Source organism: Epinephelus moara, chromosome 19 (genome assembly GCF_006386435.1).
Source record: "Epinephelus moara isolate mb chromosome 19, YSFRI_EMoa_1.0, whole genome shotgun sequence".
In the NCBI taxonomy this organism is placed as follows: Eukaryota; Metazoa; Chordata; class Actinopteri; order Perciformes; family Serranidae; genus Epinephelus; species Epinephelus moara.
The window spans coordinates 19,277,640-19,301,357 of record NC_065524.1 but is presented as its reverse complement, the minus strand read 5'-3'; the positions used below and the strand labels follow the sequence as shown (position 1 = coordinate 19,301,357).

General features: G+C 38.2%; 1 protein-coding gene and 1 long non-coding RNA gene across 6 annotated transcripts in view; one reads left to right on the top strand and one right to left on the bottom strand.

The window, feature by feature from the left end:
* Positions 1-442: 442 nt before the first annotated feature.
* On the bottom strand, positions 443-23,718 carry hmgcll1 (3-hydroxymethyl-3-methylglutaryl-CoA lyase-like 1). Of its 4 annotated transcripts, XM_050071194.1 has the most exons (10): positions 23,627-23,718; positions 15,085-15,435; positions 13,160-13,237; positions 12,570-12,677; positions 12,098-12,193; positions 11,758-11,906; positions 10,440-10,503; positions 10,000-10,188; positions 1,862-1,987; positions 443-1,467 (listed from the first exon to the last, which is right to left on the bottom strand). In XM_050071194.1, the coding sequence occupies exons 2-10, from the start codon at positions 15,178-15,180 to the stop codon at positions 1,363-1,365; spliced, it is 1,011 nt and encodes a 336-aa protein (XP_049927151.1). In that variant the 5' UTR covers positions 15,181-15,435; positions 23,627-23,718; the 3' UTR covers positions 443-1,362. The 4 variants fall into 4 exon arrangements, with proteins under 4 accessions (XP_049927151.1, XP_049927152.1, XP_049927153.1 ...); XM_050071195.1 differs by lacking the exons at positions 15,085-15,435; positions 23,627-23,718 and adding an exon at positions 13,852-13,986; XM_050071196.1 differs by lacking the exons at positions 15,085-15,435; positions 23,627-23,718 and adding an exon at positions 13,665-13,705.
* LOC126406731 (uncharacterized) overlaps positions 13,301-23,718 on the top strand; it is a 54,554-nt gene continuing 44,136 nt past the window's right edge. For both annotated transcript variants that reach the window (XR_007571735.1, XR_007571734.1), the window contains exons 1-2: positions 13,301-13,467; positions 16,775-16,881. This is a non-coding gene — a long non-coding RNA (uncharacterized LOC126406731). The remainder of the gene's footprint in view (positions 13,468-16,774; positions 16,882-23,718) is intronic.

Sequence of the window (23,718 nt, the reverse complement as noted above, 5' to 3'; positions counted from 1 at the left end):
CAAACTCTTGCTGCCAGCTGATTTCTCTCCATCTACAATCAGCTCTTTCCCTAAACGTATCACGGAGCATGTGTGGCTGCACTTGAATGCGTAAATGTTTGCATGTGTGATGAAGATGGACAACTGCGGGTAGGCAATTATCACATTTTAATACAGTTAGGCAAATGTGCCAGTTCTCGCCCACATCTATTCATTAGTGTCAAGATTTTTTTTAGTCCCTGTTCACACCCAGAGTCCTGATGGCCTTCACTGTTGCATTCTAATTAGACTAATTCACAACTGGGAAATAAGGTGACTGCAATTAACGGCAAAGCTGTATAGAAAACCAGGGGTACACTGAGTCCTAATTACCTGGACAGAGACGTCCAAAAGGGACTTTATATGTACGGCATTTATTCTTTGCCATCTTGATTTCGATAAAATCACATTCAACTTACGGTTTATATCCCATTTTAATGTTCATATTTTTTATGTTTTACAGATTGCAGAGTATAATGTGAACAGACACTGACAGGATAAAAGTACATTTGACAGTCCTCCCATGATCAAGGGGCACTTCTCAAGTGATCTTTGGCAAACCTGAGGGTAAAAACTTTTCAGAGCTGGCTTTTAAATTGTTATTTTTGCAGTAGTTCAAAAGGAGTCATCTTTTCAGTTGCTATTTGTACACTATCTGACCCAGGTAGGAAAAGCTTAAAGATTAGTAAGAGGAGTAAAGTGCATTTAAAGATGTTCAAAGCATGAAGCTTTTTCTTTTCACTGTTTACCGCACCTGTCGTGCAAATAAATTGAGTTCAGAGAGCTGCCAAAACAGACTACACTTACACTGTTACTTTATTTCACAAGGCCTCTGAGCTACCCCACAGTAATAAAAGTAACTCAGTTTAACTTGGTTTGTCTGAGTCAAATAAACATCAGAAAGTTATAGAGGTGGATAATTCAGCTTTTAAAAAGGCCAGTAAGTATTTATGACCCATCAAGTCATCAATCTGGACATTTATCACAAATAAATGCTTTTCTTTATAGTTTGTTTTAGTAATTTACAACCATGCAGAGAAAATAAGACGACCAGAATATCACATAAAACGATGATTCATTTGATCATAATGGTCCTTTGAGTCCTTTTTCCTTCAAGTCACAGGATGTAGAAATGAACAGAAAGGTAGGGAAGGAAACAGCATTGAAATCCTCTTATAATTATTCCGATTATTTCAAAGAGACACCTCCTGACAGCTTAAAAAAAGGAACAATTCACTTGAAATACAGAAGCATAGGCAACAAATCCGAAGGCAGCAACAGCAGGGGAAGCACTTTAGAGGGAGCAGAGTCATATATTTAAATATATTCCTTTAAGGAAACAGATCACAGAGCTCTGCAGATTGCCTGAGCAACCTTGGAGTTTGTCTTGCGATGCAAAGCACTGCAGATGAAGTCACCAGCCTCGATGACTTTGGCAAGGTTCACACCCTGCAACAAAAAAAAAAGAAAATATTGTAGTATCAGTTCAAAGGCAATGTCTGCAAGGGGATTTGTCTTCACGACAAACTAAAAGTCAACTTTAAGGCAGGCTTCTCATGAATTTACATGAATGTGCACAACAGGTGATAAAAAAGTGTAGTGGAAATATTCCACCAGCAGGGGTAGAGATTGTTAAATAAATTGTTCCTGAAACAGGCATGCAACACTGTGGGCTTGTGCAAGTTGTGTAAAACCGCTGATATTAAAAAAATAAACATTTACAGAGCAGTATATTTGCAGAGCGGTCTGTTTATGTAAATGAGCTCTCAGATTGTTGAGTTTGGTTGATCTGTTGGGATTATCGAGGCATAAAATACAAAGTGCACTGTAAAGACACACTCACAGTTTGGATGCCCATGCCGTGGAGCATGTAGAGAACATCCTCTGTTGAAACATTGCCAGATGAACCCTGAGCGTATGGGCAACCTCCCAGACCAGCTACTGCAGAGTCCACCACACAGACCCCCATCTGCAAGGGACACACAACAGAGACATTCAGCACCTCCACATGGGCTACACCTCAGGTAAAAATCCAGGAACAAAGATCCTTGTTCTGTTGGATTGTTCTGCCCGCTGCAGCCTGCCTTGCCAGGCCTGCGGTCGTGTTTTACAGCTGTTTAGGAGAACTGTGGGCTTATGTCCTGAGGATGAGTGGGCACAGAATGTCCCACAGTATGGCTTAGTCATCCTCTTTGTCAGCTTCAACCGCAAGCACCACATAATTACGGCCCTGTTCATATGAGAGGAACATTATAAATGCTGAACAGAGTATTTCATATGTTTCTGATTCTCTGGGTTACTCATGTTTTTACAGCACTACTCTGCCCTTAACCATGGGGATTCACTTTCTTGCCACACTGAGAAGACATTTTTTTCCTTGGCTGGACGGTGTCCTCTTACACCGTGCCAACAATACAGGAACTGTGGCATTAATACATAAATGTGCAGTTGCTATAAATAATCATTAATGCCGTGAGTTATTTGACTGATGACCTTTTGTCAGAAAGGTTGCTTTGCTCTGCTGCCTGCAAAAGATTAATTTTAAGGTTATTTACTTTGTTACATGCATACATAATATTTTCTGGGAAACTTTTCTGGGTTTTTTTTCAAAACTTTTTCAGCTGCCAGCACCAAGTGTCCTCCATATGAAAATTAATGATGCGTTCTCAGTTGTTTTTCTGAATTTTAATACTTTTTTTGGACGTCTTGGGAAATAATAGTTTGCAGCTTTTGCTTTGATGTTAAGGCTACAAGAAGAGATAACTCATGTAGCTGTATTTCACTTTAAAGACATATATTTTTTCAATTTCTGAATGCACATATTATCCAGAAACAACTAACTGGCAGTATAACCTTTGTTTTCACACCAAAAAAATTATGAAGCCAAGCCTTCAGGTTTTCAGTCATTATGGACTAAGGTCTTGGGATGTTTTCCACATGTCCCTGGGATCGTCATGAGAATATTAAAGATGTTTTCCAGCTTCCGTGGCAGAGCCAGATGTCAGAGGATCCCACAGTGAGACAAAATTAACACGCTGATCCTCTCAGTGGCACTGGGTCATGAAGGACTTTCACCCCATGGAGCAGAACCAAGAGAGCTAAATTAAAAGAACCTCTATTGCCTTTTTTTTTCTTTTTTAACAATGCTGCTAATTGGTTGCTTTTCCTCCAGACAAGAACCTACTTCTTTCAGGGGCCGTCTGAGCCAGCCGTAATTGCTGTTTGTGTTGGCAAGGGAAGAGGAGGAGGTGGGGTAGAAGGAGGAGATCTACTCCGGTGTGTGCAGCGCACGAGATTTCCAGACCTTGGATAAAGCCAGAGCAGGATATTGTACTAGGCAGAATTTTTTGTAGTATAAACACAGAGTTGTAATCTACCATGCCAATCCTCTCGCTTTCAGCTGCTAACCGTGTAAGGCCAGGGGTCTTCAGCATACTGTTTCCGAGAGGAACAAAACGGACCCTTCAGCAGCGTGCCCTGCTCCTCTGGACCCTAATCGCGCAGGAATTGGTGGTCAGCAGCTCGAGCTTGCCAATGCTCAGTTTGATTCACACTGCCCAGAAACCAGATGTGCACTCAGTGTTAAAAAGCCATATTCAGTGAGCTGTGGCCATATAAAAACAATGCATTCCTGGGTAAAGACACAGTGCGTTTTCGAACTCGCATGGCTTGGGATAAGCTTGTTGACATTCTACACTCCGAGTGGACAAGGCTGAAGATGGACATGCTCCCATTTTGGTTTTATAACTGCGTCAGAGAGAGAGAGAGAGAAAGAGAGAGTGTGCATTCACTGAAGCGTATGAAGCAGTGATGCTTTACCCACTGCTACATAAACTGGGAAGCTGAAAGAAACTGTCACAGATCCACCGCTGACACATATATCACCTCTTCTCAGGAATGCATAAATAAGCTAGCCACTGGACATTAGGCAGCTTGGAGATAGACAAAACAAACATATTAAGAAAAAATAAATGACATTTTTACTTCATGATTTATTTGAGAACAATTCTGAACCATATAATCACATCATTCACCTTCAATATCAACCACTTTATGTATTACTGAGTTTCATGAATACTGAACAACCAATAACCACGACAGTCAGTCTGAATATAGCTGAAAAATTCTGATCCTAATCTCAAATCCTGGTGATTTAAAACTTTTATGTGCAGGTGGAAGCTGTGTGGTCTGTAATCGGTAAAATATATTATATAATCAAACCACCGCCTAAAAAAGGAATTTAATTTGGACAGAGCTGCCAAAAATACAGAAAAAAAGTAACAGGGACAAACCTCAGACAATGCTGAATACACCTATTCTTATTAACCAAGTCTTAGTCACAGTAAAAACATCTTCAAAAAAATAAAATCAAAATTTAAAAGCTTATACGTTGGCTCTTTGTTATGTTTGGTCTTGTTAGTTATTGTAAGGTTCTGAATGTTGTCCTGTATGTGCTTCTGTGTGTCTGCTCTGAAATGCTTTTTACCATGGATACTTCCATTCATGACATATCCTCTCGAATGTGCTTTGATGCTGTTTGTCTTAACTTTCAGTGTATTTCATCAACCTGCAGGAGCTGCAAATGAAAAGTAGCTTAAGGGCCAATTCTCACACATTTACATCATATTAATGATAAGAAATTTGTGTTCATAAGTAAATGAATAAAGTGAGGTAAAGGGCACACATGCAATGTGGTTCACAACCTCAACTGTATCCATCTTTTTAAAACTGCTTTTAATGTTTGATGTATGTCCTATACTCTAATATTATAATATATTGCACCTGTATTGTCATATCATGTTTTTTTTTACTTATCTAGTTTGTCCTGAAAATACAATGAATTAATAGTATTTGTTCTGTAACTTTTTTATTATTTTTTATTACGATTATTACGATTTTATTTTTTGAGTTTTCCTCTGACAAACAGCACATCACCACTGATAGCTGATAATAGTGATGAAGATGATGCTGATAGTCAGAATATGATAATGTTATACAGTATAGGTCAATTATAACATCGTCCTATCAACATCTACCAATGTAAAATCAACACAAAGTTGTACTGAAGTTGTGAACACTCTTACAGTACATCTTTAACTTTGTGAAACAAAGTTTTTGAGCTGGCTCAGCCCGTCGCGGTTGAACAGCGCCTCATGGCCAGAGACAAAAGAAAATACTGAAGATGAATGTTGTTGTTAGTGGAGAGCTCAAGTGTGAGCACAAACAGGTTATACTGTATTCCCCAGCTGCAGCCGTGCACAATACACCAAAATTGCGGGTGAGAATAAATAATTTTCCTTGCCAAGCCTGTGAAATCTAAGTACATACGTTGTCACTGTGTGACCTGCCAGGAGTAGGTTAGTAACAAAGCCCCCCCAGACCTCCTGAGAAAAAAAAAGAAAAAAAAAGAGAAAAGGTACAAAGACTGAGGAATGTCTTTATCAAGAACAAAAGAGGTGACTCAGGGCTGACAGCGCTGGGGGAATTCATTTCTCTCCCAGTTGGTGGTGTGGACTTCTGGCACACAGTAATGAAAAGCTATGATAAAAATCTTTCATTTCCATCTTGTTTATGGGCGAGCAAATGGTAGGCAAAATATCCCCGGCTGCTATTATTTTCTGTGGCCACGGGGCAGCTGCGATGAATCATTCTAAATATGATCCACAGAGGAATTTAACCGTCCCTCGGCGCTTTTTCACTTCACTATCCAAAATCAAAGCTAAGTCTAAAACTATTTGCTACTCTACACACAGAAATTGTTGAGGTTTTCTGTAGCACGATGTTTCAGGGTTGAGTAGCACTGTAAATAATCAAATCAAACCCTCAGTTCTTTCAAATACTGTAAATGCCCTACTGTGTTCTGTCCTGACAGATGTTACTAGGAGTCATGTTTTTTATTTTTGGGCTGTACTGAAACATGTTCTGTTGCTGTAAATTTTTGTTAAACATTTGAAAACTGTTAATTATTTTTTACCAATCTGTTAGAAGGCAAGCACCTGCTGTCTCAAGTTATAATACTATGAAGCATCATGTATTTATTCTTCATCATTTTATCAGTAATGTCAATTGAGATAATATTTATTTATCTATATATGCTACATAAGCATGTAATCACAATTTATTGTATGAATGGGATAGCATAAGTAGACAAGAATGCTAGTAACAAGTAATACCAAGGTTTGCAATCAAGTCCCAAGTCAAGACAGGCAAGCCTTGACTCAAATCCCAAGTCCTAAAATTTGAGTGCCAGACAAGTCATATTGAGCTCTTCACCAAATGTAATGCCGTTTTAACAACAGATTAATAATATATATAATTTACAAACATCATGAATGCTCTTTAAAAATGTGTATTTACATGTTAACACAAGTTTGCTGGAAGTTATTGCATTTCCGTCTGTCATTTTTGATGTGCAGGTTTTGCATTGTGCAATATTTGTTGACCAATTTATGTTGGATTGATTCAACCAATTTGGGAAAGGTATCAAGTACTTTGAAGAAAAAAGGCTCAAGTCCAAGTAAAGTCACAAGTCATTAGTGTTAAAGTCTGAGTCAGGTTGCAAGTTGTGTTTTAAGTCGTCTAAGTTCAAGTCTGACTCAAGTACAAGTCATGTGACTCGAGTCCACACCTCTGATAAGTGGTACTCCTTTAAATAAAATACTAGGACATAAATGTGTGTAATATGTGAAAAATACCACCTACACATGGTGGTAACTAATTATTTTGATTACTAGCATTAACATCACGGTGCTTTGTCTTTGTTGGGAGTTTAGCTCTTGTTCATTAAATAGAATTAAAACCAGGTCTTTGCCATTCTTCGGTGACACTGTAAATGAATGACATTACAAACTCAAAGTCACAAACCATAATTATATCCTGCACACCAGATATTTACAAGTGCTATCAAAGTTTCTAGAGTTGGGTCTGCAGCTGCAGCGCCATTCATCACGTGCTCCGCAGCGAGCGAATGAAAGGATCATTTTCCACTGGCCTTTAAGCACAGCATTGTCAGAGAGTTCAACAGCCAAGCGACAGATGAGTTAGGAGCCCCCCAGGGCCCTTCTATCCACCTAGCTCTCAGTTGCTTTGTCCAACAGACACTGAATAGGTAAGCCTTTGTGCTGACCCCCTCACATCTGTTGACCCACCCAGCCCCCAATGAGCTTCCTCCTCGGCAATGACAATGTGCTCCGGAGAACTGATACAGCCATATCTGTGTTACCTGTTTTATGTCTGGATTTATGTCCGTTTTACACTACGGGCAAAGCGGTGAAAAACACCCCGACGAGAGCTCCTCCACAGGGATTTACAACCTAATTACATTTTTGTGAGCTGCGTATAGAAGCAGAGTTTATTACTGTAATAGTACGTGAAGTTTTTTTTACTCACCACAATACATGTGCACTGTGATGGAAGGGCCCATTGGAAATATCTTATGTTCATTAAGATTCTGGGATTTTTTTTTTCAGTGGGCAGTTTGTGAATCATCTTGCTTTGAGGAGGGAGGCTTAGATCATGTTTCTTAATGTCCCTCTTCCTTGTTGACGGATGGTTCCTGCTTTTTCTGTGTGTCCCATTGTAACCTACACATTTGTTTTGTGCCTCCTCAGTACTCCCCAAAACAGAGGATACATTCATTATGTTGTAAACCGACACAATGTCATTAAAGCTCATGGAAGAATCAGGTTTACAGTCAGGTTAATAAACACTTCGACAGCCATACCTTACAATGTTTGCTGGACTAAATAATGTGTAACATTTAGGGGGATCTAGCGGCATCTTTCAGTGAGGATTGTAGATTGCAACCAGCTGAAACTTCTCCCGGTTAGAATTCCTTTGGTGTTCATGTGTTCTATTTTCTGATCCAGACGTTCAAAAGGTTTTTACCGGGAGCTAAATTATCCGCAGAGGTCTCTTCCTCCCCAAAACAAATGGAAACTGAATAAAGCTGTTTCACATAACAAATAAGTATTTTTCTAAAACAAAATGTGAAAAAGCAATGGCCCTATCTATAGAGTCAGCATTTAGTTTGTCCATTTTGGGCTACTGTAGAAACATAGTTATATACAACATGTTTATATATTCAACTTACAAATATACTTATTCTATTATATTCAATTTCTGCCAATATATTCCCCTAAATCCTACATAGTGGCCCTTTAAGAGGAGAATGTCAATAGTATGTTTTAAGATTTATATTAGATGAACACCTGTATGTGTAAGCTCTAAAGTACCTAAATTTGATCTGATTTCCAACAACCTAAAATGGCCCAAAAATCAGCCCACTTCAACATTTTGATGAGAATTGAAATTCCTTTTGCCTGATTCCAGTGGAAAATGTGAAAAATAAACACTACTTATCCTTTGCTCTTTGTAAAAAATGAAGAAAAGACGCTGTCATTGAATCCATTGTGACTTCTGCCGAATATTGTCAGCGGAGATGGATTGGGAGCAGCCTAACATACGATTATCCCCAGCAGGAATAATGATTTAAAGCCTCAGAAAAGACTTGTGATCTCTACAATGTTGGCAGTTACTTAAGGAAGTTGAAAGATGTCCTGGAACAAGAATCACCACCTCGACTTTGCTTCCACATCTGGCTGCTCCTCTTCATGTCATCATGAGTAAGAACATTGATTTATGCAAAGGCTGGGCATTTATCCATAATCGGCCTGTGGTTCTCCGCAAGAGTGTTCATATTCATCATGAGGAGAAAGATGTGCATGTGAAGGAGAAGGTGCCCGGAGAATTCTTGCCAAGCCACTGCAGAGAGTAAAGCTGTCAAACAATTTAACATGAGAGGATGTGCGGATCAAGAGGATGATGCATTACTGTCTTGTGCTTGTACAAAGGAGAACTCTGAGGTGAATGGGCCTCCTCTACAATCCATGCCAGTATTTGTAAGCCCAACACAAACCTTTGCTAAAGAAAGTACAGACACTTTTCACACCCCTCACACAAAGCTCAGGATGTTTTTTCATACTTTTCTTCTCAGACGAGAAGTATGACTCACACTCCTCCCAGAATTATCAGATCTCATGTCTTCCTTTTTCCTTTAGAGAAACCCAAGAGTTTCTCTTCTCTTTCAGAGATCCCACGTTTCTTCATCAAATTTGCAGAGATGTCAAGTCTCCCCTTCGCTCCATCTTCAAAGATGTCTGTTTGATGTCTGCTGGGGTTTGAGAATTTTTCAAGCTCCTTCCTGTGCATTAATCAGAATTCACAGGTCCCTCCACCCAACTTTTGGAGCAGTCTTGGAGCCGCTCCCCTTCATTTTAAGAACTTCTAAAAATGCAGAGTGCCTTGAGCGATTTTTACAAAGAGAAGGGGAGTACAGTCTTGCCAGAGAGAGCAGCACCTTGTAAACCTTTACCACAATGTATTTTAGAAAGATGGATGGGTTGTTATAGATCTGGATTTGGGGTTGAGCCCTTGTTTGTGTGTGTGTGTGTTTATAATGTGTTTGAAACCCTTGTTTTTCTCTTTTACTTTCACTGTTAAAGTTTGTCTTTTGTGACTAGGGGCCATCTTGAATGAGAAATGAGTCGCTCAGGGGTTGTATCCTCTAGGTTTTAAATATTTTGGGGTGTCTTCAACTTAGTTTTTAATTCGTCTTTAGTTCCTCTTTAGTTTTTATAATCATACTTTACAAAATATCCTCCTTAAATGCGCAACTATGAAGTACAGAGAGTCAAAGTTGAATAAGTTGATGCAGCTTTGCAACATGCAGCAAAATGTAATGATTCATAGTTTGGCTACCATAAACGTAAGCCCTTGTTTATGAGCCTCAAATGATACAGCATATTGAGCACATTTATTTAACAATACTTTTGCTATTACAATACTCCCTAAACACACTACTTCTTCTGCTATTGATGATAATAATTACAACAATAACAATGATCATATCATAATAAATCATCATGGTCAGAGGTGGTAGTTTTCAGATTACGCTTCATACCGTACATTATGAGTTCTTACCTGAAGTGCAGTCAGGATGTTGGGCAGTGCTTGCCCATAAGTGTCATGGCAGTGAACTGCTAGAGCGCTGGTGGGCACCTCCTTCATCACACTCTCCAGCATCTTAAACATGGAACCTGGAGTACCAACACCGATGGTATCCCCCAAGGAAATCTCATAGCAGCCTAATTTATATAACCTCTTTGCCACCTAAAGAATATTGAAAATACAGTATGTTAAAAAGCACTCATTAACAGGAAATCATACAGTAAAATAACTAGGCTTAACCAATGTCATCTTCCAATGTTAATGTCTACAAATCTGTGTTTTGTATATGTTTACTAATGTACTTTGTCAGTGTCATGTGATACAATTTCAATATGACCATTCATCAATATTTTTTCAGTTGAATGCTTCCGTAAACATGAAAGTATAATAAGAATGTAGAAGATTTATCTTACCTCAGCAACTTTGGAAGGTTCAATGTGTCCCTCGTGGGGGCATCCAAGGGCACAAGAAACATATCTGAAAGGGGACGACATTTGTGAGAATTTTAGTGTTAAGGCAACATTTGATAGCATTTGATGAACTATAAAAAACTAAACTTCTGTTAATGTACAGTCTTAACACAAAGTCTTAACAACATTTTACATGGTGGTGGGCACAAAATGTGTTAAAATGACATGCTGACAACACAAAAACAATGCCAATGCAAAGTCAATGAGGATCTTTTGTTGTGGTAGACACAAGGGCAAGAGAGTCTGCATAGGATAAGACAAACATAGACTTTCAACCAGGGGACTGCTGTTGGTGTCCAGTGTGAAACCAAAATTGAACACGATTTGTTACTTTCTGGACTTTACCTACACTACGCAATTACGTGGGTACTTTATATAACTATGTAAAGTACGTACATTTATGTAACTTATGTCTCGTATGTAGTTATTTCAAAGGAAACCTCAATCTTTTCCTAAACTTAACCAAGTGTTTCTTAGGCCTCTAAACCTAGTAATTTTAACACATTTTGTGCCTACCTTTCTGCTTATCACCATGTAATGCATTGTTGAGAGGTCGTGTCCATTTCACATATTTCTGTGAGACTGTGTTGTAATGTAGCAACACGTCACTGTAACATGTAGAACTTAAAGCTGATGATTATGTTGGTATTGTGGTTTCTGTATTCCTGGTAACAAATATGGAAAGAACATTTACTGAAATAAAAATTAACATTATTTCACCATTGCCTGTTGTTAGAAAGACAAACTCAGTTTAAATGAGGACGTTTGATTTTATTCTGGTGTATTTTTGTTAGTTTGGCTGTTCATGTGTTTGTCAGTGAGATGTCTCAAAGGCATACAGAAAGATTTACATGATATTAGGATGACAGATTGGGGATTTGGGTGTTTATTCAGATCTTTATTTCCCATTTGTTAACTCTCAAACAGTATTTGGCACTCGGAATGTCACAGTGATTACACTAATCCACTGTTGTCATGAAGTGTTAATCCTTTTTAAACAGAGAGGTTCATTTTCTAATCTAGGAAAACATGCATTACAATTGAACAAGTACATACCCTGTTTGGTTTGCTTTAATGACCATCTGGACTTGTGGTTCACTTATGCATAGATGTAACCTGGTGAACATCTGGAAGTGTGCTATAAAGCTATCATTACTGAATTGTGTGTTTTCCCCTTCATATGGAAACTGCAATATTTTCAACTGTGTTAGATAAGTGTTTTCACTCATTGTAAGTGAGAATTAATATCCAGAGTACTAACCCACGGACTGGAATTTGTCGCTCCTTGGCAGTGTTAATGACTTCCTCAAACCTCAGCATGCTTTCATCAATAGAGCAGTTAATATTTTTTTTACTGAAGCTTTCAGACGCTGACCCAAACACCGCCACTTCAGTAGCACCAGCTGCAACCTTAAAACAGGAGAGAAAAATGAACTTGTAAAACTGTTTTGAACACTGCGCTGGAGTCACACTTACGTAAGTGCAGGAATTATCTGGAAAAAAAGAATGTAGCGCAACAGTTAACTCAAATGGACAAGCACGGGTAAAAAGTTATAGTTTATAGCAGAGATCATCACGCAGAATTGTAAATTAATGCTTACAGCGTCCTGGAAGCCTTGCATGTTAGGTGTCAAAACAGGGTACCGAACATGAGGCACTCTCTGGATTCCTTTGAGTACATCAGTGTGGTCTGCCATCTGAATGAAGGGGGGGAAAACATATGATGTAGAAAAATAAACCTTTAACATCATCTGAGAATACATCACCCCGCACAGATGTTTTCACATGTTTGGCAGCAGACATTCTATATTTATTCATCTTACAATTCTCAGTATAAATAAAATGGGACATGTTCATGATTTTTTTTCAGGAAGTAAATAGCGGTACAATTTATGACAGTGAATGAGAGGGTGACTATATGAAGAATATCTTAAAATACTTTTTCCAAGAGCATCTGTGTGTCCAACAAGGATTCTTGAGGAGCGGATTTTTCCTCAGTAGTTATGCAGACAAGAAAGAGAGTCTAATAAATCACTCAGCACTCTTTTGCTGTGCACAAAGAAGAGTTATTACCTGCGGTACCCACTTTGAAGACACAAAGCTGGTGGCCTCGATCACAGGCAGGCCTGTTCCTGAGAGCATGTCTATCAGTTGGATTTTCACCTCTGTCGGAACAATTTCCTGGGGAACAATGAAACTGAAACTGCTCTTTCTGGATTTGATTCCACTCAAGATGGGAGGTACAACAAGCACATATCTGGCAGATTTTTTTTCTTGCCAATCACATTACTATCTTTTATTCATATGCTGAGCCGTGCACTTGCTGAATATTTTGAGATCCCTCAATATTCCTCATAGTAACACATTGTGGTAAATAAAATTATCCCTGCATCCAGTGCAATCTGTAAAACTACAGGCGTGCAATAAGGAAATGATAAAGCAGTGACATGCTAAGCAGAGTAAACTAAGCCAGAAGCCGTGTCATCTTTCCTATTCAATTTCAAAGAAAATGTGAAACATATGCTCCTGGCAATTATGGCACACAAACCATATGTTATGGATTGTTTTCTGTATGAAAAATGGGGGATTCCCAAGGTGATACAAAACAAGAGTGTGTATTTATAAATATAAATGAGATTCCTGACTGAAATGACAGTGCATACCTTTTCATTCTGAAGTCCATCTCTCGGCCCAACTTCAACTACTTTGACAAACTCTGGATACTCGTGTCCTGCAGCAGTCTGGAGAAATTTCAGAGAGAACCAGAACAGGGAATAAGGAGAAGTACACAGGAGACAGCACACTGAACACAGGCAGTCAGTCATCCCTTTGGCGTGGGACATGTTATTTCTAACATGAGCAACTGTCGACCTCAAAGCCAGGTGAAACCTGAGAACCAAAACATAAGCCTGTCATGACATTAGGATGCAAACTAAGGATATGTCTCGGGGAGAAAAGACTGGGAGAGAAGGTAAGGGTAACTCCACACAAACCACAAGGGATATTCTCAGGATCAGGGTATTTTTCTGGTCTGAACCTGGTAATTCTAGAGGAAAACCCTGCTGGGATTAAATATAAAACTTCGACAAAGATTAAAGATGATTAATTTATATATTAGCTTTAGCTAGCTACTTAAAGTGAGTGACATTTAAATGGAAAACCACCAACCTGACCAGCTCTTGTAATGTTATCTAACGTTAATGTTTTTAGGGGCAGCAGAGACACAAAACAAGCTAACGGTTATAGCAGCTAGCTATAAAGCTGTTGTGGCTAACGTGTTAGTAAACACTGCCTTTGTTTCATAACAGCTCTATTAAAACGGAAAATATTTTTTATCACACTGCCATCATATTACCTTTTCCTCCGTTTTAATCTCCGTCAAATTCTGTGACAAAAATATCTGTGTTTTTAGCTTGCTACACATTAAACTATCTAAAACTACTTGCTAACAAGTCACAAACTTCTTTGGTTAGCCGTTAGCTAAGCTAGCTTACAGTAACGGCTGTTAGCAAGCTAATGTTAGCCGTTAGCTGTTAGCTAGCTGTTGAGGTACTTCTACTTTACTTAAGTAGTTGCATTTTATGTTACTTTAACATTATACTTTATACTTAATTATGTTTAAGAGGGAAATAACATACATTTTAATCCACAATATTTGCATATTATATGAAATTTGTCATAGATTTAACCACCTAACAGTATTATAAAGTAGTATAGTTTAGTATATTTAAGAAGGGACATCGCAAATTGATAAATACACATGGTATAAAAGTGACACAATTAGCCAAAAGGCTATTTTCCATCTGTAGTCCCTTGGCCAAGAGGTTACATAAGGCCACCTAAAATACATAGATAGACATTGATTGAATTAACTCCACCAAATAACATTACAACCTGCTGCTTATTGCTGCATAAGTTACAGTACTTTTACTTATGGCACAAGTACTACTTTCTATTATAGACTACTTATGTGTTTTGTAGTCACGTTTTGAACACATGGCTTGTACTTTACACTTTGGTATTTCTATTTTTTGAGGGTAAAATTGAAACAAATCCTACAGGTGTTAATAAGAACAGATCAGACGTGCAAGAAATTTGCAGGCCATAAGACTTAAACAATGAGGTATAAGAGGCTATAAAGGTACAAACTGTTCTGTAGATGCTTCTTGAGTGATTTAATTCAATCAATTCTATTAATTAATACAAGCTCAGGATGTGAGTAGTGAGTATTATTGAATGTAAAGAATCACTATGGGCACTTGAATTAAACAGATATCATCAAATAATCCTTACAGTTACACAACACAAAAGAAACAGAAGCATCTAGTGTGCATCTTTTGTCTCATACAGTCAATTCAGGGGGATTAAAATATGTGAATGCTTCATCCTTTTTCAGACAGATGCAACCTTAAAAATACAGCAACATGTAAAGGCAGAGCAGAATTCCCATTGAAGAGGACCATTACATAAGCATCATGCAGCATCAGCGCTGTCATCAGTGTCTGGCTGCTGTGCATCCTCTCTGTCCTGATAGAGTCATGTGGCAGAGCATGTGCAGCACATTAGAAACAAGGAAAACAACGCCCACCTTCTCCTCCAGCAGCCAGCGTTTCAGCCATGGGTAGTCCTGGATGAGTTGCTCATAGCTCAGGCAGTGCTTCACTGTAGAGGGTACGTTACCCATCCGAATGACTGCCGTTCAGCCCGCTGCACCTCTGCGTCCTACGAGACGATCCTGCACAGGCTGCTGCAGCTAATACAGCAAATGGAAGCATCAGATCAGTATGCTAATGCAGGCCTGGACGGCGGAGGGCTTGGCTGCGTGGGGAGATGGAATCAGAGGATGGCCGCGGATGGTGGAGGATGATTCAGCAGTTGCCGTGGCAACCACATCCCTACCTGGGAGGGGACCAAAACAGAGGGGTTGGGGGGATGGAGGCTGAGAGAGAGGAAATGGTGTGAAGCAAAGTGGCAAATGGAGCGATATGGGAAATAAGTGGTGCAATTTAGACTGGGAATTCTTGTGGAAACATTTTACATTTTGAATGATATAATTATATGTGCATCCATAAAGGGAATGCAGGTGCAGAACAGAAGAAACACACAATCAGAAAAGAAGAGTTTGTACAACTTCAAATTGAGTACTTTCTTCACTGCTGCAGCATTATAAGCAGTATCCGTTAAAAGTCTTGCAGACGATGTTTTATATCTTGATTAAACAATGAGATTAGATACACATTCAACTCCCCGTGCTAGTGAGAATGGAAGGCTTCAGGGAAACAGGCTGCTTTGATTGATCTCCTGTGACCTGAACAGTTGAAGGGTTTCCACTGCCAGACGTGCCACTGCTGCCAATGTCAACTGCATGGTGTAATAAAATCCCTTGTTAAGCCAGGGCAACATTTACCAGAGAAAGAGCCATTCTTCTGAACCCAGATGTTAACAATAGAGGGGCTTAATGAAGTCCTAGCACTCAACCATCTCACCACGCTAAACTGCTCTGTGATGAGAGACCTCTACCTCTGTCCCAGGGGAGGAGGGCGACTCATATGATCAGCCCTGAAAAAGCCTTTTTTGTAGCAGACTTCAAGGTTGATGTCTATCAGTTGCCACCCCCTAAAAAACATTGTATTGCCTCTAATCACTTATTCATGGTCCTCCGAGGTAAAGAAAACAGTGCAGTGGATGTTAATGGTGGAATTTTGAAATATATGGCTTTTAAATAAAAGTTTTTTACTTTTAACAAATTTTATTTAGCTTTTTACGTGAAATTAAATCAGTGCTGAGCATTATTTCTGCCAAAAAATTTAACGAAAGGAATTTTCTCTTCTAGCTATATTTGCATGAATGAAATGAATTCATTTCAAAATAATTTCATGGTTTTGGTGGTTCGTTGGCCTTTAAATTCTTTTCAGATGTCTGTAAATCTGTGCTTTAAATGTGTCACAGTACAGAAATAATGAAAACCGCATTTTGCAAGCACTAAGTTAGTGCAACTTATTAACAAGTCTGCTACACAGTGTTGGGTATGTATACTGTGTGTATAACCCTTAAAATTAATATGTTATAGAACTAAATTTAATGCACAAATTTCCTGTAATGTCTGTTTTCATTATCACCATAACAAAAGTACTTCAGCATTTGTGTTTGTTGTCTATTGTCAGAAAAACGAGGACTTTCCAAGGAAAAGTTGCATTCTCGATGGCTCTTTCTCAACCAATGATAACTGCATCAACCAATTAACCCTAACTGGCCTCTTCACATTTCTTTCTTTCAAGGAGACTCGGCAGCTTCAGTTTATCTTGACAAATACCAGCTGCAGAGGGTCACTTTAAAGAACTGGCCTTCAGGGGCTTTCCTGCTTTTAGGAGTCAATGTAATGCAGGTGAGTGGAAACTTTAAAGTCTAAGATGGTATGTAAGTAGAGGAAGATTTGACATTTTACAAAAAATAGCTTCATAGAACGGGTCATCTGCCATCTGTAAGAGAAGAGAGGAAAGCTTTTTTGTAAGATATTATAGGAAAAACTTGGATGTGGTTTAAAGCTAGCACTGAAATGTGAAATATCAATAATAATGTAGAACATAAACATACACAAATTGTTAAAAGTAGTCCTAAGGTAATAGAGTCTTACTTACAAAATCATCTATAAGTTGTAGCTTTTTCAGCCCAGTTGCCAGAAGAAAATGTTGGCATACATTTCTGCAAACCACAAGTAAGTTACAATTGTATGTTTCATAGGTATCACATCAATGTTTCTGAAATGATGTAGTATATGAGCTGACTCTGCCGTCATCAGATGGTGGCGGCAAGATGCCTGTCAAGCTGCAGTATGCTGTTCCAGACCAATGAACAAAAAAAACTTGTGTTCTGTAGTGGCATATCGCTGTTTTTCTAGCGGGGATAGTGCCATGAAAAGCAATTGCTTTTTTACAGAGACAGACAGCAGAGATTGTGCCCCATCTGTGGGTATTTAAAGCCAAAACATGATCTTTTCCTTACCATAACCAAGTGCTTTGGTGCCTTAACATAACTGCATGTTAACCCCTTGATAGCGTTGTTGAAGCATAAAGTTTCAATACATTTGCTACATAATAACATGCATATGTAATGCGTCTTTAGTTTGCGGAAACATATAATGCCAGGCTTTTTCTGGCAATTGGGTTGGCACTTTTGATGTTATAAATTTCAGTTTATGTGCGCGCACTTCCAGTGGGACCAACGCATACACACAAGCTTACATTTCCTCACCTTTTCACTCTCAACTTGGGATCACCACATTGCTACAATGCTCAGAAACGGTGACTTTATATGTCTGATCCCAGTGCTTAACTTGATTTATGAATGGATAACATCATGGTGACAGTTACCTGGACTAAGGCCGCACTTTTCGTGCTTTTTGGACAATTTATAGCCTAGTCTCCACCTGCATACTGTCACTCAGAAATACCTAATTTAATATAGAGGCTATTTTCTTTAAACTATTTTTTCTTTGGTTTCGGTCATTATAGATACGGACTTGTTTACAAGTAGCCTACTCTTTGATTTCCCTTTTTTTTTTTTTAAATTTATTTATTTAGTCCAAACGAGCCTATTAGGAGGCGGATTTATTCCTGTTATTGCCCCTCTACTTCATTGTGTTTGGCCGTTTGATAAATGATTGAAATAAATAAATGCAGTCTAATTAAACACTTTGTAGGCCAAATTTTTATTTATTTTTTGGCTGACTTATTGTGTGTGAATATAAAGTAGAAAATTAAACACTGTAAACAATTTATTTACCTTTACTAGTTTGTAGATCGGTCCTCCTTGCTGTGTCAGTATCCCAAGGAGCTCTTATATGCTCTCATTTACCAGTGCCTTCACAGGGGCTTCTCAGTGCTGTTCCCTGGCATACCGGTTTTATATTGTTTGTTTTCCACAGCTAATCAGCTATTTATGGGTACATAGCCTATACTGCACACTTTTATTCACTTTTTTAATTTTTAATTTTAGTTTATGCTTTACTTTTACTCCATTTTGCCTTATTTGCCTTGTGTTTTGTTTTTTGTGTATGCTGTATCCAAATATGGTATATGATCTACATAATCTTTCATCATCCTTTTACATCTCCACTTTATGGTTAACTTCAATTTTATGACTCTGAATGTAAGAGGTTTAAACTCACCAGTGAAAAGATTGAAATGCCTTGAATTTTTAAAACTCAAGCATGTGGATTTGGCTTTTTTGCAAGAGACTCATTTGAAACAGGTAGATATAAGTAGATTTAATAATAAAATGTATAAAGTTATATCATATTCCTGTGCCCCTAATAAATCAAAGGGTATATTAATTGTTGTCAAAAGAAAACTTAACATAAAAATAGGTATTTCTGGTGGAGATGTAGAGGGAAGGTTTTGCTATGCAACCTTAATCCTCAATGGAACAAAGATCTGTGTGTCCTCAGTTTATGCACCTAATGTGTTTAATCCTATATTCCTTGATGGTGTGAAGCTGAAATTGTTGGATTTTGCTGACTCAGTACACATTATAGGGGGAGATTTTAATCTATTAGCAGACCCCTCTATTGACTCAACTAATCCTGATTCCTCTGCACGAAAAACATATTCTTCTTACTTTAGTTTGTTCTTACAGGATTTGAATATTGTTGATGTCTGGCGTATCCAAAATCCAACTATTAAGGATTACACCTTTTACTCATCTCGCCATCATTCATTCTCTAGAATAGACTATATATTAATCTCTTCAACTTTTTTAAAATGCATCTCACATGCGTCCATCCTATCAATGCTTATCTCTGATCATTCACCTGTCCTTATTTCTTTTGAAACTATGCCTGGACACTCTCAGTTCAAAAGGTGGCGTTTCAATACTGCTCTGTTGCAGAACGCTGATTTCCTGAACAAAATCACCAACGAACTGAGAGAGTTTTTAGCGGTTAATTTACAACCAGGGATTAACCCTCACACCATGTGGGAAGTTACTAAGTGTTGTATAAGAGGTATATGTACTTCTTTCTCCTCTCATTTGAGTAGAGAATGTAAAAGTAAATTCCTATCTCTAGAGAATGAAATATCGAGACTTGAATCTCTTCAGAAATCTTCCTTTTCCGAGAATAGACAGAGAGATTTATCTATAGTAAAATTAGAGTTTAAATCTCTAGCAACTTCTAAAGTGGAGTTCTTGCATCTCAGAACTCGTCAAGAGATTTATGAAAATGCTGAGAAACCAAGTAAACTTTTGGCATTGAGACTTAAGCAATCTGAACAACTAGCATCCATAGATATGATCAAAAATGCTAATGGAGAATTATGTACACTTCCTTCACAAATTAATGAAACTTTTTCTTCCTATTACTCTAAACTATATACATCTGAGTCTCACAAGACTCAGATGTACAAGACAAGAAGTCTCACTTAGATGGCATTCCACCAGAGCTTCTTGTGGCTTTATGGGACCTGGTTGGTCCAGTCATCTTCGACTCTTTTAATTTTTCACTTGTGGTTGGAGGCTTCCATCGGGATCAAAAAACTGCACTTGTTTCTCTTCTTTTAAAAAAAGGTAAAGACCTGTTGGAATGTTCCAGCTATAGGCCCATATCAATCTTAAATATCAAACTATATGCAAAAGTTTTATCAAGACGACTGGACACTTGTATCTCGTCCTTGGTTCATCCAGACCAAGCTGGCTTCATTAAAGGCCGCTTGGCTTCTGATAATATCCGTCGATTATTTCATATTATTGAAGCAGCACCGTCTCTGGAACAGCCATCTGCCATACTTTCTCTGGATGCAGAAAAGGCTTTTGACCACGTGGAGTGGGACTACCTATGGGCAGTTTAAAACATTTTGGATTTGGTCCCAACTTTATTAATATGGTGTGTACCTTGTATGCCAGTCCCACTGCACACGTTCAAACTGGCCACCCTGGTTCACCTGAGTTTAGACTGTACAGATCAACTAGACAGGGCTGCCCTCTCTCACCTGGCCTCTTTGCACTTTCTTTAGAACCCTTGGCACAAGCTGTCAGACAACATCAACATATATCACCTATCGCAGTTAAAGGAACAGCTCATTCTATTTCTCTTTACGCTGATGATATTTTACTGTATTTGTCCAACTGGACTACTTCTATCCCCCATGTGCTAAGTCTGTTTAAGGTTTTTGGGACATTTTCTGGCTATAGAATTAACTGGTCGAAATCCCTTTTAATGCCCCTTAATCCTACAGTTAGTAAAATTACCCCTTCTTCACTACCAGTGACTTTGGAGTGTAATGCTTTTACCTATTTGGGAATAACAATCCGTCCCAGCCTTCCTTCTATTGTTAAGGATAATTACACCACAGTATTGGCAAAAATTAATAGCGACCTAATCAAATGGTCTCCCTTGCACATGACTCTCCATGGCCGTATCTCAGTTATTAAAATGAATATCCTCCCCCGTATTAACTTTCTTTTCTCCATGCTTCCACTTTCACCTCCTTGTAAGTTTTTTAAGGACTTGGAGGCAATTTGTAGAAATTTTCTTTGGAAAGGTAAGGGCCCCTTAATTAGTTTTTCCACCTTAACAGGTCCCAAAACACTAGGTGGACTCTCTCTACCCAATTTCAAAATGTACTACTGGTCTTTCTAGCTAAGATCTCTGATGTTATGGCTTGATTCTTCCTCCTCTGTTCCATGGCGAACTCTTGAGAATACTTTATGTCATCCTTTTAGACTTCAAGATCTGCCATTTTGCGGTGCAAAGATTAGGACGACACGGCTACATATGGGGTCTATTATGCCAAATTTTCTGACTGTCTGGTATCAAATAGTTAAATATTTACAGTGTAGTAATTGTAGGTTTCATGATTTGACACCCATATGGAATAATAACTATCTTTTAACTGATTCCATGCCTTTCCACTTCCCTAAATGGGCTCATCAGGGTATAAATGTTCTTGGTGACATTTTTAATCAACAAGGTCTCCGTTCCTTCCAGGACCTTAGGGAGTCTTATTCATTACCAGGCTCCTCCTGGTTTCTCTATCTCAGACTTCGTACTGCTTTAAAAACGTATGGAGTACCGTGGGACCATCCTTTAAGCTCACATCCTATTGTAAATCGTCTTTTGTCTGCTTCAAAGTCTGGGTTTGTTACCTCTTTTTATGACCGGTTATTAAAACATAATATTAATCCTCTACCTATTACATCGGTCTGGGATGGAGACCTGCATGAGCTTGGTTTCGAATTGGACTGGCCTAAGATCTGGAATTATGTCTTTTCTTCGTCCAAAAATCTTGCTCATCAGCTTATTCATTTTAAATTTGTTCACAGAGTTTATTTTGCTCCCGAACGCAGATTTAGACTGAAACTGTCAAGTAGTGATCTTTGTGATAGGTGCCCCCATTCAGAACTAGGAACTTACTTACATATGTTTTGGGATTGTGTAATAGTAAAAACTCTTTGGGTCTATGTTGCTCAAACACTGTCAGATTTGTTGGATAAACATCTCCCATTTTGCCCAGCCTTTTGGCTTTTTGGTTACAACACAAATGTTACATTACCACATACATGGAAACGAATCATTCTTGCTGCCTATTCTTAAAAGTTGGTTCGAACCAAGTATTGTGATGAAAAAAGTCTGGGTTGCATTGTTTTATGATATCTGTCTTTTAGAAAAATCTACAGCCAAAGTTAATGGTGCAAAATTTGACACATTATCCACTTGATCTCATACTATTGCCGATATTCCCAGTCTATTCTAACATACTTTTTTTTTTTTTTTTTTTTTTAACTATTGTTCTTTATTTTTCTTTTTTTCAGGAGACTTATACTTGCTTAGAATTATGTTTTTCTTCTTGTTTGCATTTGTTTGGGTAACCCTTACTTAATTGCATATACTTCATTGGTGAATGTTTTAATTTGCTATTGACCATGTGAAACAACATACAATTTTTGCTTTGTTCATTTGTTTGGGTTGTTTGTTTGTTTGTTTTCATGTTTTTTATATTTTTGGTTCTTTATTTACATTGCGCTATGTACAGATGATTTTCAAAATCAAATAAATAATTATTAAAATAAATAAATAAATAAATAAATTTCAGTTTTTTAGAGTGTACACAAGATGCACGATTTTGGCATTTGGCAATCAAATCAAATAGAGAATTTTAACATCACAACAGCATTAACAAAATAGCCTCAAGCTCAGAGATCACTGCCCACGTGTTTGATTTGTTCCAAGAAAATAGTGCAGAATAGTGAAGTGAAACAAAATGGCAGTTCAGTTTAATTATCAGGCTACTAACAAATAAAACAACTGCACAGTCGTAAGAGATGTTTCCTACTAGGTTAAACTCTGTAACGGGACAATACTCTTTATGTTTGTGTAGATTAGGCAAACAGATACGCCCTGACAGGAAAAGGGATGTCTCTGCTCTAGTTTGTAAGCTGTCTCATGAGAGCAATAAATTTTACACATGAGGATTTTGGAGACCAAGCACATGATGAATGCTTCAAAATATTAAATAAAAATCAAACAGTGCAAATGTCACAATGTGTTTCTGAACTGGAAAAGGTTGCGTATAAAAGAAAGAGACTTTTCTCTTTTTGTGCTAAGAAAGAAACAGATGTGAAAAACAGCACTTTATAGAGTGCAGGTTTCGGCAGGGCATGAAAGAGGTTTTAAGCTCTCAGATATAGACTGAAAACAAAGTGGGAGAAAGAAAACAGGAACCAGATTAAATCAATTTTCATCCTCCATCCGTCTTCAATTTCTACATCATGGATCTAACTGAACTGCAACAACAAGAGAGTCCTGATGCTGAGTGAATAGCACATGATCATCACCCTGAAAGCAATAATCATGATGACACAGTCTTTCATAGAGAAGATGGAAGGGTTTGTTGGATATATAGTTAGAATAATTACACCCAGTCCCGCAGAAACAGACCACTTTGGTGTGTAATTGAAACTGAATCATGTGTAGGACAACAAAAAGGGCAAAGAATGAACGTGTATAAATAATCTTGCACTTGTGGAAGGAAAGGCATCACCACCCCATCTCATTTCCACTGAGTACCAAGAAAAAAAACCCCACAGACACATTTTTAAAAATAAAATGTAAAGCCTTGATAAAAATAGCAGCCTACCTTACAGTTTCTTCAGGAAGGCTGCTGCTCTGAGCCAACTTTCCACAGCTCCCCTTAGAGACAGCATGTGTGTTAAAGATTACCCTCACAGT

Bases quoted from the DNA above. Each gene is read 5' to 3' on its own strand.
- hmgcll1 (XM_050071194.1), bottom strand. From the start codon at position 15,180: ATGGGTAACGTACCCTCTACAGTGAAGCACTGCCTGAGCTATGAGCAA. The intron at 12,194-12,569 runs GTAATAACTCTT...CCCTTCATTCAG, and splicing joins CTTCAAAGTGGGTACCGCAG to ATGGCAGACCACACTGATGT. The intron at 10,189-10,439 runs GTAAGATAAATC...AATATTCTTTAG, and splicing joins AACCTTCCAAAGTTGCTGAG to GTGGCAAAGAGGTTATATAA.